Source organism: Pseudophryne corroboree, chromosome 6 (assembly GCF_028390025.1).
Source record: "Pseudophryne corroboree isolate aPseCor3 chromosome 6, aPseCor3.hap2, whole genome shotgun sequence".
Classification (NCBI taxonomy): Eukaryota; Metazoa; Chordata; class Amphibia; order Anura; family Myobatrachidae; genus Pseudophryne; species Pseudophryne corroboree.
Window position 1 is genome coordinate 364,820,153 of NC_086449.1, and position 11,886 is coordinate 364,832,038.

An 11,886-nucleotide genomic window follows, 5' to 3' on the forward strand; every position below is an offset into this window, starting at 1 on the left:
GGTAAATGGGGACATGCAGGTACGCATCCTTGATGTCCAGGGAGACCATGTAATCCCCCTCGTCCAGGCTCGCAATAACCGCCCTGAGCGATTCCATCTTGAACTTAAACCTTTTGATATAAGTGTTTAAGGATTTTAAATTTAAGATGGGTCTCACCGAACCGTCCGGTTTCGGTACCACAAACATTGTGGAATAGTAACCCTTTCCTTGCTGAAGGAGGGGTACCTTGACAATCACTTGCTGTGAATACAGTTTTTGAATAGCCACCAACACTGCCTCCCTGGCATAGGGAGTTGCCGGTAATGCAGATTTTAGGAAACGGGGGGGGGGGGAGAGACGTCTCGAATTCCAGCCTGTACCCCTGAGATACTACTTGAAGGACCCAGGGATCCACCTGTGAGAGAGCCCACTGTGCGCTGAAATTTCTGAGACGGGCCCCCACCGTACCCGAGTCCGCCTGAGCGGCCCCAGCGTCATGCTGTGGACTTACCGGACGCAGGGGAGGACTTCTGCTCTTGGGAACTAGCTGTGTGCTGAAGCTTTTTTCCTCTACCTTTGCCTCTCGGCAGAAAGGATGAGCCTCTAGCCCTCTTGCTTTTCTGGGGCCGAAAGGACTGTACCTGATAATACGGTGCTTTCTTTTGCTGTGGGGTAGCCTGTGGCAAAAAGGTCGATTTCCCAGCAGTAGCTGTGGAAACGATGTCCGAAAGACCCTCCCCAAACAGTTCCACCCCCTTATAGGGTAAAACTTCCATGTGCCGTTTCGAGTCTGCATCGCCTGACCATTGCAGAGTCCATAACCCCCTTCTGGTGGCAATGGACATAGCGCTTATTTTTGATGCCAGCCGGCAGATATCCCTCTGTGCATCACGCATGTATAAGACCGCGTCTTTTATATGCTCTATCGTCAGCAAAATATTGTCCCTATCCATAGTATCAATATTATCCGACAGGGAATCTGACCACGCAGCTGCAGCACTGCACATCCATGCTGATGCAATAGCTGGTCTCAATATAATGCCCGTGTGTGTGTATATAGCTTTAAGGGTAGTTTCCTGCTTTCTATCAGCAGGTTCCTTTAGGGCGGCCGTATCCGGAGACTGTAGTTCCACCTTTTTTGATAAGCGTGTCAGCGCCTTATCTACCCTAGGGGGTGTTTCCCAACGTGACCTATCCTCTGGCGGGAAAGGGTACGCTGCCAATAACCGTTTAGAAATTATCCATTTCTTATCAGGGGAAGTCCACGCTTCCTCACACACCTCATTTAATTCCTCAGATGCAGGAAAAACTACAGGTAGTTTTTTCTCACCAAACATAATACCCTTTTTTGTGGTACCTGGGGTATTATCAGAAATGTGTAATACATTTTTCATTGCCTCAATCATGTAACGGGTGGACCTATTGGAGGGTACACTAGTCTCATCGTCGTCGACACTGGAGTCGGTATCCGTGTCGACATCTGTGTCTGTCACCTGAGGTAGCGGGCGTTTTAAAGCCCCTGATGACATTTGAGACGCTGGAACAGGCACAAGCTGAGTAGCCGGCTGTCCTATGTCGTCAAACCTTTTGTGTAAGGAGTCGACACTGTCACGTAATTCCTTCCATAAGTCCATCCACCCAGGTGTCGACCCCGCAGGGGGTGACATCACATTCACAGGCATTTGCTCCGCCTCCACATCATTTTCCTCATCATACATGTCGACACGGCAGTACCGACACACAGCACACACACAGGGAATGCTCTGACAGAGGACAGGACCCCACAAAGCCCTTTGGGGAGACAAAGGGAGAGTATGCCAGCACACACCAGAGCGCTATATACCACAGGGATATCACCTATAAAGAGTGTTTTCCCTTATAGCTGCATATATATATATTATACTGCGCCTAAATTTGTGCCCCCCCCCTCTCTTTTTTACCCTTTCTGTAGTGCAGGACTGCAGGGGAGAGCCAGGGAGCGATCCTTCCAGCGGAGCTGTGAGGGAAAATGGCGCCAGTGTGCTGAGGGAGATGGCTCCGCCCCTTTTTCGGCGGGCTTTCTCCCGCTATTTTAATAATTCTGGCAGGGGTTAATATACACCTATATAGCCCCTGGGGCTATATATGGTGTCCGTTTGCCAGCCAAGGTGCTTTTTTATTGCTGCTCAGGGCGCCCCCCCAGCGCCCTGCACCCATCAGTGACCGCAGTGTGTGGTGTGCATGAGGAGCAATGGCGCACAGCTGCAGTGCTGTGCGCTACCTTGGAGAAGACAGAAGTCTTCAGCCGCCGATTTTCCGGACCTTCTTGCTTCTGGCTCTGTAAGGGGGACGGCGGCGCGGCTCCGGGAACGGACGACGAGGTCGGGTCCTGTGTGCGATCCCTCTGGAGCTAATGGTGTCCAGTAGCCTAAGAAGCCCAAGCTACCACCACTTAGGTAGGTTCGCTTCTTCTCCCCTTAGTCCCTCGGTGCAGTGAGCCTGTTGCCAGCAGGTCTCACTGTAAAACAAAAAACCTAAACTATACTTTCTTTCTAGTAGCTCAGGAGAGCCCCTAGTGTGCATCCAGCTCGGCCGGGCAAAGAAATCTAACTGAGGCTTGGAGGAGGGTCATAGGGGGAGGAGCCAGTGCACACCAGATAGTCCTAAATCTTTCTTTAGATGTGCCCAGTCTCCTGCGGAGCCGTCTATTCCCCATGGTCCTTACGGAGTTCCCAGCATCCACTAGGACGTCAGAGAAAAGGATTTGATCAATGCTATTCATTGTATGTTTCAAAGTGTCAGAAGTTGCTAAAAGCTCATCTGATGTCATGCTGTAAAAGGTCTGTCCCTGATGTGCAGTAAGGGATGAACCATTCCTTCTCCAAGGTGCCATCTGGTCCTGCCCACTCCTGAGAGCCAGAGACTATAAAAAAGGGCAAAAGTCTGATATGGGTGGTGTGATGGACACTGAATGGAGGATCCATAATACTAGTTTGACACAACAGTAGTTTTACTCCCCCGTTTGTGAACGTGCACTTGAGGAATGACCCGGGTTTTATAAAGTGCACAGCATAGTTATACACTTACTTTGTACTTGTATTGTAAGTCATGCTACATATTTGTTTTGCAGGTACTTTCTGGATGTGCCATCATTGTAAGAGGCCAGCCGCGTGGTGGTCCACCTCCAGAACGCCAGATCAACCTTAGTAACATCCGTGCAGGAGCACTTGCACGCAGAGCTGCAGTTTCTCAGCAAGACTCAAAAGATACTCCAGATGAGGTGAGACCATGTTTTGTATGGTTTCTCTAGCAAATGACTGGTTAGGCTAGGATACATTTGATCATCCTTTATAAATTAATTTATGAACTTTTCTAGAATTGGCAAACTAATTTTATGAAAGTCTGAAAAGGAAAGCTATAGTACACAAATCATGTACAACGGTACTATTTTATTGGCATGTGCTAATTCGGTTCTCATTTTACCATGAAGGTACAATTCTATGGTTGCGTATAATGGGTCTGAGTCGGGGGCAATAGAAAAGGAACAACTTTGCACCTTGGCTAAAACATAATGCGTTGCAAGTGGACAGATTTAAAATGTACAGAACCTTAGATTAGGAAGTGCAGTGTCTAAACTCAAATCTAAATTGCAGTATAAAGTAAAGCTGTCTAGCATTTGTGGGTTACATGTAAAAGTAGCCAGTATTTACCCTGCATGGAAAAAAAACTCCCAGCTCAGATTCAGTCCTAGTGTCCCACTGGCTGAAATGTTATGTTTTTGGTAATGCCAAGTTTGAGCTAGTCGGTATTGAATAACCAGTGTGTGGTTTGACATAATCTGTTAGTGTGGCTCATAATCTGGCACAAATTGGGTCTATTTACATGGGAACCTGACAGCACATACAGTATTTGTGAGACGGAGGACATAGTTAATGATGCCTTTCTGAGCAGCTTATATAGATTAGAGAGTGCTGCGATGAGATGACGTTTAGAGGCTTCTGCATGTATTCTCCCGGCAGTTTCAAGACTTCACAAGTTGAATTTGAAAAGCTCCGTTTTGGGAGAACATAAACTAATCAGATGTTAATCCAAAATCAATTGGGCTTAATCAAGCAATGGGGGCAATTAGTGTCTTGAATTTGCTACGTTGTATTCTGAGGACCTGGTTGGGCATATTGAGTTTTTGCTTTCTTTTTTTTAAACAAATTTGTCCGCATAGACTACAGAGAAGAAATGTTTAAATTATCCAACGTTTAGTATAATTTTAATACCTCTCAATCCTGGCCTTTGTGCTCACTTGGGAGCAGTGATGATTTACTCATCTAAAAAATCTATAATTTGCTATAGATTGAGAGCTCCAACATACACAGAGTTAATATCCAATGGTTCAGTGTTCTACTAGATGTCCCATACTAATTTATGCTTTGCTTTAATGTGGGGACAGGCTGCTTATTTCACAGCCAGTCACTAGTATTAAGGAATGCACCTACTGCTGGTCTCTAGAAAAGGCATGTAACCAGCATGTAAGATGTTCTATTGATTACAGCGCTTGGCCGTGTGAGTTTGAGATGGTAAGTTTGGTGTAACAGTAGTGCCCTCTACTGTTGTGATTGCTAAGCTGCAAGTCAGGACAGGTTGGTTTAGATTTTATGGGATATTGCTTCACTGTTTCTTGCAGGTGAGACTGCTACATTCAATTCATATCACTCAGTTCATGTAGAGTTGATGACAGATTGAGTTTTCATTTCAGTCTGCAATAGATATTGTAACCTTTGCAGTGTCAACAGGTTCTGAAACCATAACAAGCAAATATAAATGGGTCTAATCAGCTGTATTTGGGGATAAACTTACTCTGCTAAACAGAACAGCAGAGATGTGTGGTCACTAGGTGAATGATACAGGTGCCAGCACAATTCTCAGAGCAGCTTGCTCATGTTGTGTTGAATAAATTCATACTTCACTTTCTAAGTGCTTGTCTTAGCTCTTACAGTAAAAGCATGAAATAGTGGTAAAGCATTAAACATCTGTTCAGCATATAATATTTAAAGCAGAAATATTGTAAACTTGTCTTAAATGTTCGTTGTGTTAATTTAAATGTTTTTCCAACAATTCTGAAGGTTGAATGGACTGGGCAATTTTCAAAAGCCATGTAGCCAATCCATGTAAATATTTTACTTTTACAGCCTAATTATTTTTCTATTGATGGTGCCACTTATATTGGCCTTTAAAATATCCTGGGTTTGTTTGATCTGGAATGTTTCATACTGTAAATTCTTGCTAAATTTTGCACTGCTGTGCAATAGAAAATCCACTTAAGTTAACATTGAAACAATGAGAAATCTTATTTGTGGCACACTCAATATATTCTCAGTGGACCTGGAGTTTCTGTCCTACAGGACAGAGCACGAGTCTGTGCAGCTGGTATTTGCCTATAGGGCAGGGAGGCGCTTCATGTTATTTCCTAGGTATAAAACTTACACTAAAGTAAAACAGGACACATGCAGTACTTTTTGGGCACTGCTTTCAATCATGTATTTGGAGGTCTTAAAGGCAAAATACGAACAATAAAAACATTTGCTTTAATTCAGGGGAGGGGAACCTGTGGCCTTCCATTTGAACTACACATACCAGCATGCCCTGCAACAGCTTTAGCATGGCCAAATAGCAAAACTGTTGCAGGGCATGCTGGTATGTGTAATTTAACAGCTGGAGGGGCAAAAGTTCCCCACCCCTGCTTTAATCTGTTTTATATTCTGAAATACACTTGCTGGCTACCATTTTTCCATCTAATACAAGTTCCAAAAGTAGAAAACTTGACACCATTTAACTGCCTCCATACTTTGCTTATGCTCACAAACCGTTTTCGACACTTTGGGGTTATTTTTGGCTTCCTCATGGTCATGTACATCACATAGATCCTACACGTGAGGTTAACATGCGACAAACAGACGTTACGGTCTCCTTGATTTGCTTAATGAAGACATTCTGCAAGATGTGTGTAATAAGTTACAAGGGGATGCTTTTGATATCACGTCTGTCGGGACCCTGGCGCTCAGTATACTGGCGCCGGGATCTCAACCGCCTGGATACCAACAACTATTCTACCTCTTGGGGTGCCACGACACCCCTGGAGGGAGAATAAATAGCGTGATGTGCGCAGCAAGGGGCTCTTTTGCACTCACCCTGCTGCTGGCATTCTGGCGGTTGGAATCCCAGTTCTGGTATGCTGGGCGCCGGGATCCTGTCAGCCGGATTATTGATACCAACCCTTTGCAAGAAAAGGCCATGGAACCTGTGGCTAGTTGTTTCATACCCTAAATTAATGTTTGTGTAAAACAATAGGTGCATGTTATTGGATTATATGATGGTGATATGTTAATGTGGGATGCTCCAAAGTAGAGATTTTGGCACAGGGTATGCTGCAGACTAACCTGTTCCTTCCTCATTTTAGCCCTGGGCATTTCCTGCTCGAGAGTTCCTAAGGAGAAAGCTTATTGGGAAAGAGGTCTGCTTTACTGTAGAGTACAAGACTCCTCAAGGAAGAGAATATGGAATGGTGTATTTGGGTAAAGGTGCGTTTCATATAAATTATTTGCTGGGAGCTATCATTTTGTAGAATACCATTACTTTTTTTAAATATATTTTAAAGCTTTTGATTAACCACAATTAGTCTCAGAATTTTTCCTTTACGGTGAATATTCAAATGCATGTATCAAGTGACATTAAGTTTTATTAGTTTGTAACATGAGCTGCAACAATTCAGATATTAATTACTCTTGGTCAAACAGGTTACTTAAGTATTAATAAACAAGTTGTTTCAGCCATATCAAAGCATCAGATGAATGAACTGTTATACACCAGAAAGGATGACTTTCATTTATAGGAGACATGTAAAACTTGCAGCACTGCTAGGCATGATGGTTTAATTGTTGCAGTGGGATTAATATTGAAACACCAAAAAAGCAAGATAGGTAATCAAAAGGGTGCCAAGTCCTTATCTATAGATAAGTACTCAATCTAAACAGATCTAATAAGTGAAATCGACATTTTGAGCGCAGCTGAGATAGTGACACCTTTGCTTTCTGATGGTTCAATGTGCAATAAGCCTCATGCGCTTAATTAATAATATTGCATAAAATTACCTTCAAATTATGGGGCTCATTCTGACCCGCTCGCTGCTTTTTATTGCAGCCGAGCGAACAGGTACCCACTGTGCCGGCGCCGTAGTGCGCCTGCACATGCCAGACAGCCGAAGGCCGTAGCTGGGCTGCGATCGCCTCTGCCTGATTGACAGGCAGAGGCGGTCGCTGGGCGGGAGGGGGCGGAACGGCAGCGTTTGGCCGCCGTTTCATGGGCGCGGTCCGGCCAACACAGGCGTGGCCGGACTGTGCGGGGAGCGGACTATACAAGGTGAGTAGGTGTAGGGAAGTTGGCACAGGAATAGGAAAAGAGCTGATTCAGCTGAAAAAGTTATTGTTTTCTAGGTGAGGACTGAATAATGATGAATCAATACTTATCCTAAATGATTGGTCTGGTGGATTTTCTGTTTGCCAGAAGGAAGATCTTTTTCTCCAGAGTAGGTGGAACCCTACGAGATTATATAGAAAACAGAAAATAACCACGTTTTGAGTTTGAGACCCTCAAAAAACACACACATATATATATATATATATATATATTTCTCTGACGTCCTAGTGGATGCTGGGACTTCCGTAAGGACCAGGGGGAACAGCGGCTCCGCAGGAGACTGGGCACAAAAAAGTAAAAGCTTTAGACTAGCTGGTGTGCACTGGCTCCTCCCCCTACGACCCTCCTCCAAGCCTCAGTTAGATTTTTGTGCCCGAACGAGAAGGGTGCATGCTAGGTGGCTCTCCTGAGCTGCTTAGAAGTAAAAGTTTAAATAGGTTTTTTATTTTCAGTGAGTCCTGCTGGCAACAGGCTCACTGCATCGTGGGACTAAGGGGAGAAGAAGCGAACTCACCTGCGTGCAGAGTGGATTGGGCTTCTTGGCTACTGGACATTAGCTCCAGAGGGACGATCACAGGTTCAGCCTGGATGGGTCCCGGAGCCGCGCCGCCGGCCCCCTTACAGAGCCAGAAGAGCGAAGAGGTCCGGAGAAATCGGCGGCAGAAGACGTTCCTGTCTTCAGATAAGGTAGCGCACAGCACTGCAGCTGTGCGCCATTGCTCTCAGCACACTTCACACTCCGGTCACTGAGGGTGCAGGGCGCTGGGGGGGAGCGCCCTGAGACTCAATAAAACATGTTTAAACCTTATATGGCTAAAGAAATACATCACATATAGCTGCTGGGCTATATGGATGCATTTCACCCCTGCCAGTTTTCCTAAAAAAAGCGGGAGAAAAGGCCGCCGTGAAGGGGGCGGAGCCTATCTCAGCACACAAGCGCCATTTTCCCTCACAGTTCCGCTGGAAGGAAGGCTCCCAGACTCTCCCCTGCAGTCCTGCTACAGAATCAGGGTAAAACAAGAGAGGGGGGGCACTATTGGCAGCTAATATAAAACAGCAGCTATAAAGGGAGTAACACTTACATAAGGTTATCCCTGTATATATATATATATATATATATATATATAGCGCTCTGGTGTGTGCTGGCAAACTCTCCCTCTGTCTCCCCAAAGGGCTCGTGGGGTCCTGTCCTCTTTCAGAGCATTCCCTGTGTGTGTGCTGGGTGTCGGTACGATTGTGTCGACATGTATGAGGAGGAAAATGATGTGGAAGTAGAGCAATTGCCTGTGTTAGTGATGTCACCCCCTAGGGAGTCGACACCTGACTGGATGGTCGTATTTAAAGAATTACGTGACAGTGTCAGCACTTTGCAAAAAACTGTTGACGACATGAGACAGCCGGCAAATCAATTAGTGCCTGTTCAGGCGTCTCAGACACCGTCGGGGGCGCTAAAACGCCCGTTACCTCAGATGGTCGACACAGACCCAGACACGGATACTGAATCCAGTGTCGACGGTGAGGAGACAAACGTAATGTCCAGTAGGGCCACACGTTACATGATCACAGCAATGAAGGAGGCATTGAATATTTCTGACACTACAAGTACCACAAAAAAGGGTATTATGTGGGGTGTGAAAAAACTACCAGTAGTTTTTCCTGAATCAGATGAATTAAATGAGGTGTGTGATAAAGCGTGGTTTTCCCCCGATAAAAAACTGCTGATTTCTAATAAAATTATTGGCACTATACCCTTTCCCGCCAGAGGTTAGGGCGCGTTGGGAAACACCCCCTAGGGTAGATAAGGCGCTCACACGCTTATCAAAACAAGTGGCGTTACCGTCTCCCGATAGGGCCGCCCTTAAGGAACCAGCTGATAGAAGGCTGGAAAATATCCTAAAAGGTATATACACACATACTGGTGTTATACTGCGACCAGCAATCGCCTCAGCCTGGATGTGCAGTGCTGGAGTGGCTTGGTCGGATTCCCTGACTGAAAATATTGATACCCTGGATAGGGACAGTATATTATTAACTATAGAGCATTTAAAGGATGCATTACTATATATGCGAGATGCACAGAGGGATATTTGCACCCTGGCATCTAGAGTGAGTGCGATGTCCATTTCTGCCAGAAGAGCGTTATGGACGCGACAGTGGTCAGGTGATGCGGATTCCAAACGACATATGGAAGTATTGCCGTATAAAGGGGAGGAGTTATTTGGGGTCGGTCTATCGGACCTGGTGGCCACAGCAACGGCTGGAAAATCCACCTTTTTACCCCAGGTCACCTCTCAGCAGAAAAAGACACCGTCTTTTCAAACTCAGTCCTTTCGTTCCCATAAGGGCAAGCGGGCAAAAGGCCACTCATTTCTGCCCCGGGGCAGAGGAAGGGGAAAAAGACTGCACCAGGCAGCCTCTTCATAGTGGAAGCTATTCACAAGCTGTATTCCCAGCAGGTGATAATCAAGGTACCCCTCCTACAACAGGGAAAGGGGTATTATTCCACGCTGTTTGTGGTACCGAAGCCGGACGGCTCGGTGAGACCAATTTTAAATCTAAAATCCTTGAACACTTACATAAAAAGGTTCAAATTCAAGATGGAGTCACTCAGAGCAGTGATAGCGAACCTGGAAGAAGGGGACTATATGGTGTCTCTGGACATCAAAGATGCTTATCTCCATGTCCCAATAAACCCTTCTCACCAAGGGTACCTCAGGTTTGTGGTACAAAACTGTCATTATCAGTTTCAGACGCTGCCGTTTGGATTGTCCGTGGCACCACGGGTCTTTACCAAGGTAATGGCCGAAATAATGATTCTTCTTCGAAGAAAAGGCGTCTTAATTATCCCTTACTTGGACGATCTCCTGATAAGGGCAAGGTCCAGGGAACAGTTAGAGGTCGGAGTAGCACTATCTCAGGTAGTGCTACGGCAGCACGGGTGGATCCTAAATATCCCAAAATCACAGCTGATTCCAACAACACGTCTACTGTTCCTGGGGATGATTCTGGACACAGTCCAGAAAAAGGTGTTTCTCCCGGAGGAGAAGGCCAGGGAGTTATCCGAGCTAGTCAGGAAACTCCTAAAACCAGGCCAAGTGTCAGTGCATCAATGCACGAGAGTCCTGGGAAAAATGGTGGCTTCTTACGAAGCGATTCCATTCGGAAGATTCCATGCAAGAACTTTTCAGTGGGATCTGCTGGACAAATGGTCCGGATCGCATCTTCAGATGCATCAGCGGATAACCCTATCTCCGAGGACAAGGGTGTCTCTCCTGTGGTGGTTACAGAGTGCTCATCTTCTAGAGGGCCGCAGATTCGGCATTCAGGATTGGATGCTGGTGACCACCGATGCCAGCCTGAGAGGCTGGGGAGCAGTCACACAGGGAAGAAATTTCCAGGGCTTGTGGTCAAGCATGGAAACGTCTCTTCACATAAATATCCTGGAACTAAGGGCCATTTACAATGCCCTAAGTCAAGCAAGGCCTCTGCTTCAGGGTCAGTCGGTATTGATCCAATCGGACAACATCACGGCAGTCGCCCACGTCAACAGACAGGGCGGCACAAGAAGCAGGAGGGCAATGGCAGAAGCTGCAAGGATTCTTCGCTGGGCGGAAAATCATGTGGTGGCACGGTCAGCAGTGTTCATTCCGGGAGTGGACAACTGGGAAGCAGACTTCCTCAGCAGACACGACCTCCACCCGGGGGAGTGGGGACTTCACCCAGAAGTCTTTCAAGTGATTGTAAACCGTTGGGAAAAACCAAAGGTGGACATGATGGCGTCCCGTCTCAACAAAAAACTGGACAGATATTGCGCCAGGTCAAGGGACCCTCAGGCAATAGCGGTGGGTGCTCTGGTAACACCGTGGGTGTACCAGTCGGTGTATGTGTTCCCTCCTCTGCCTCTCATTCCAAAAGTACTGAGAATCATAAGAAGGAGAGGAGTGAAGACTATACTCGTGGCTCCGGATTGGCCAAGAAGAACTTGGTACCCGGAACTGCAAGAGATGCTCACGGAGGACCCGTGGCCTCTACCTCTGAGAAAGGACCTGCTCCAGCAGGGACCTTGTCTGTTCCAAGACTTACCGCGGCTGCGTTTGACGGCATGGCGGTTGAACGCCGGATCCTGATGGAAAAAGGCATTCCAGATGAAGTCATCCCTACCCTGATCAAAGCCAGGAAGGATGTAACTGCGAAACATTATCACCGCATTTGGCGAAAATATGTTTACTGGTGTGAGGCTAAGAAGGCCCCCACAGAGGAATTTCAACTGGGTCGTTTCCTGCATTTCCTGCAAGCAGGACTGTCTATGGGCCTAAAATTAGGATCCATTAAGGTTCAAATTTCGGCCCTGTCGATCTTCTTCCAGAAAGAACTGGCTTTATTGCCTGAAGTTCAGACGTTTGTCAAGGGGGTACTGCATATACAACCTCCTTTTGTGCCACCAGTGGCACCTTGGGATC

At 46.4% G+C, this 11,886-nt stretch overlaps 1 protein-coding gene across 1 annotated transcript in view; it reads left to right on the plus strand.

The window, feature by feature from the left end:
- The window catches only part of SND1 (staphylococcal nuclease and tudor domain containing 1), a 1,401,087-nt gene that overhangs the window by 23,285 nt on the left and 1,365,916 nt on the right, over positions 1-11,886 (plus strand). The window contains exons 2-3 of the mRNA XM_063926687.1: positions 3,090-3,239; positions 6,411-6,531. Of these exons, the coding sequence (XP_063782757.1) occupies positions 3,090-3,239; positions 6,411-6,531 (271 nt within the window). The remainder of the gene's footprint in view (positions 1-3,089; positions 3,240-6,410; positions 6,532-11,886) is intronic.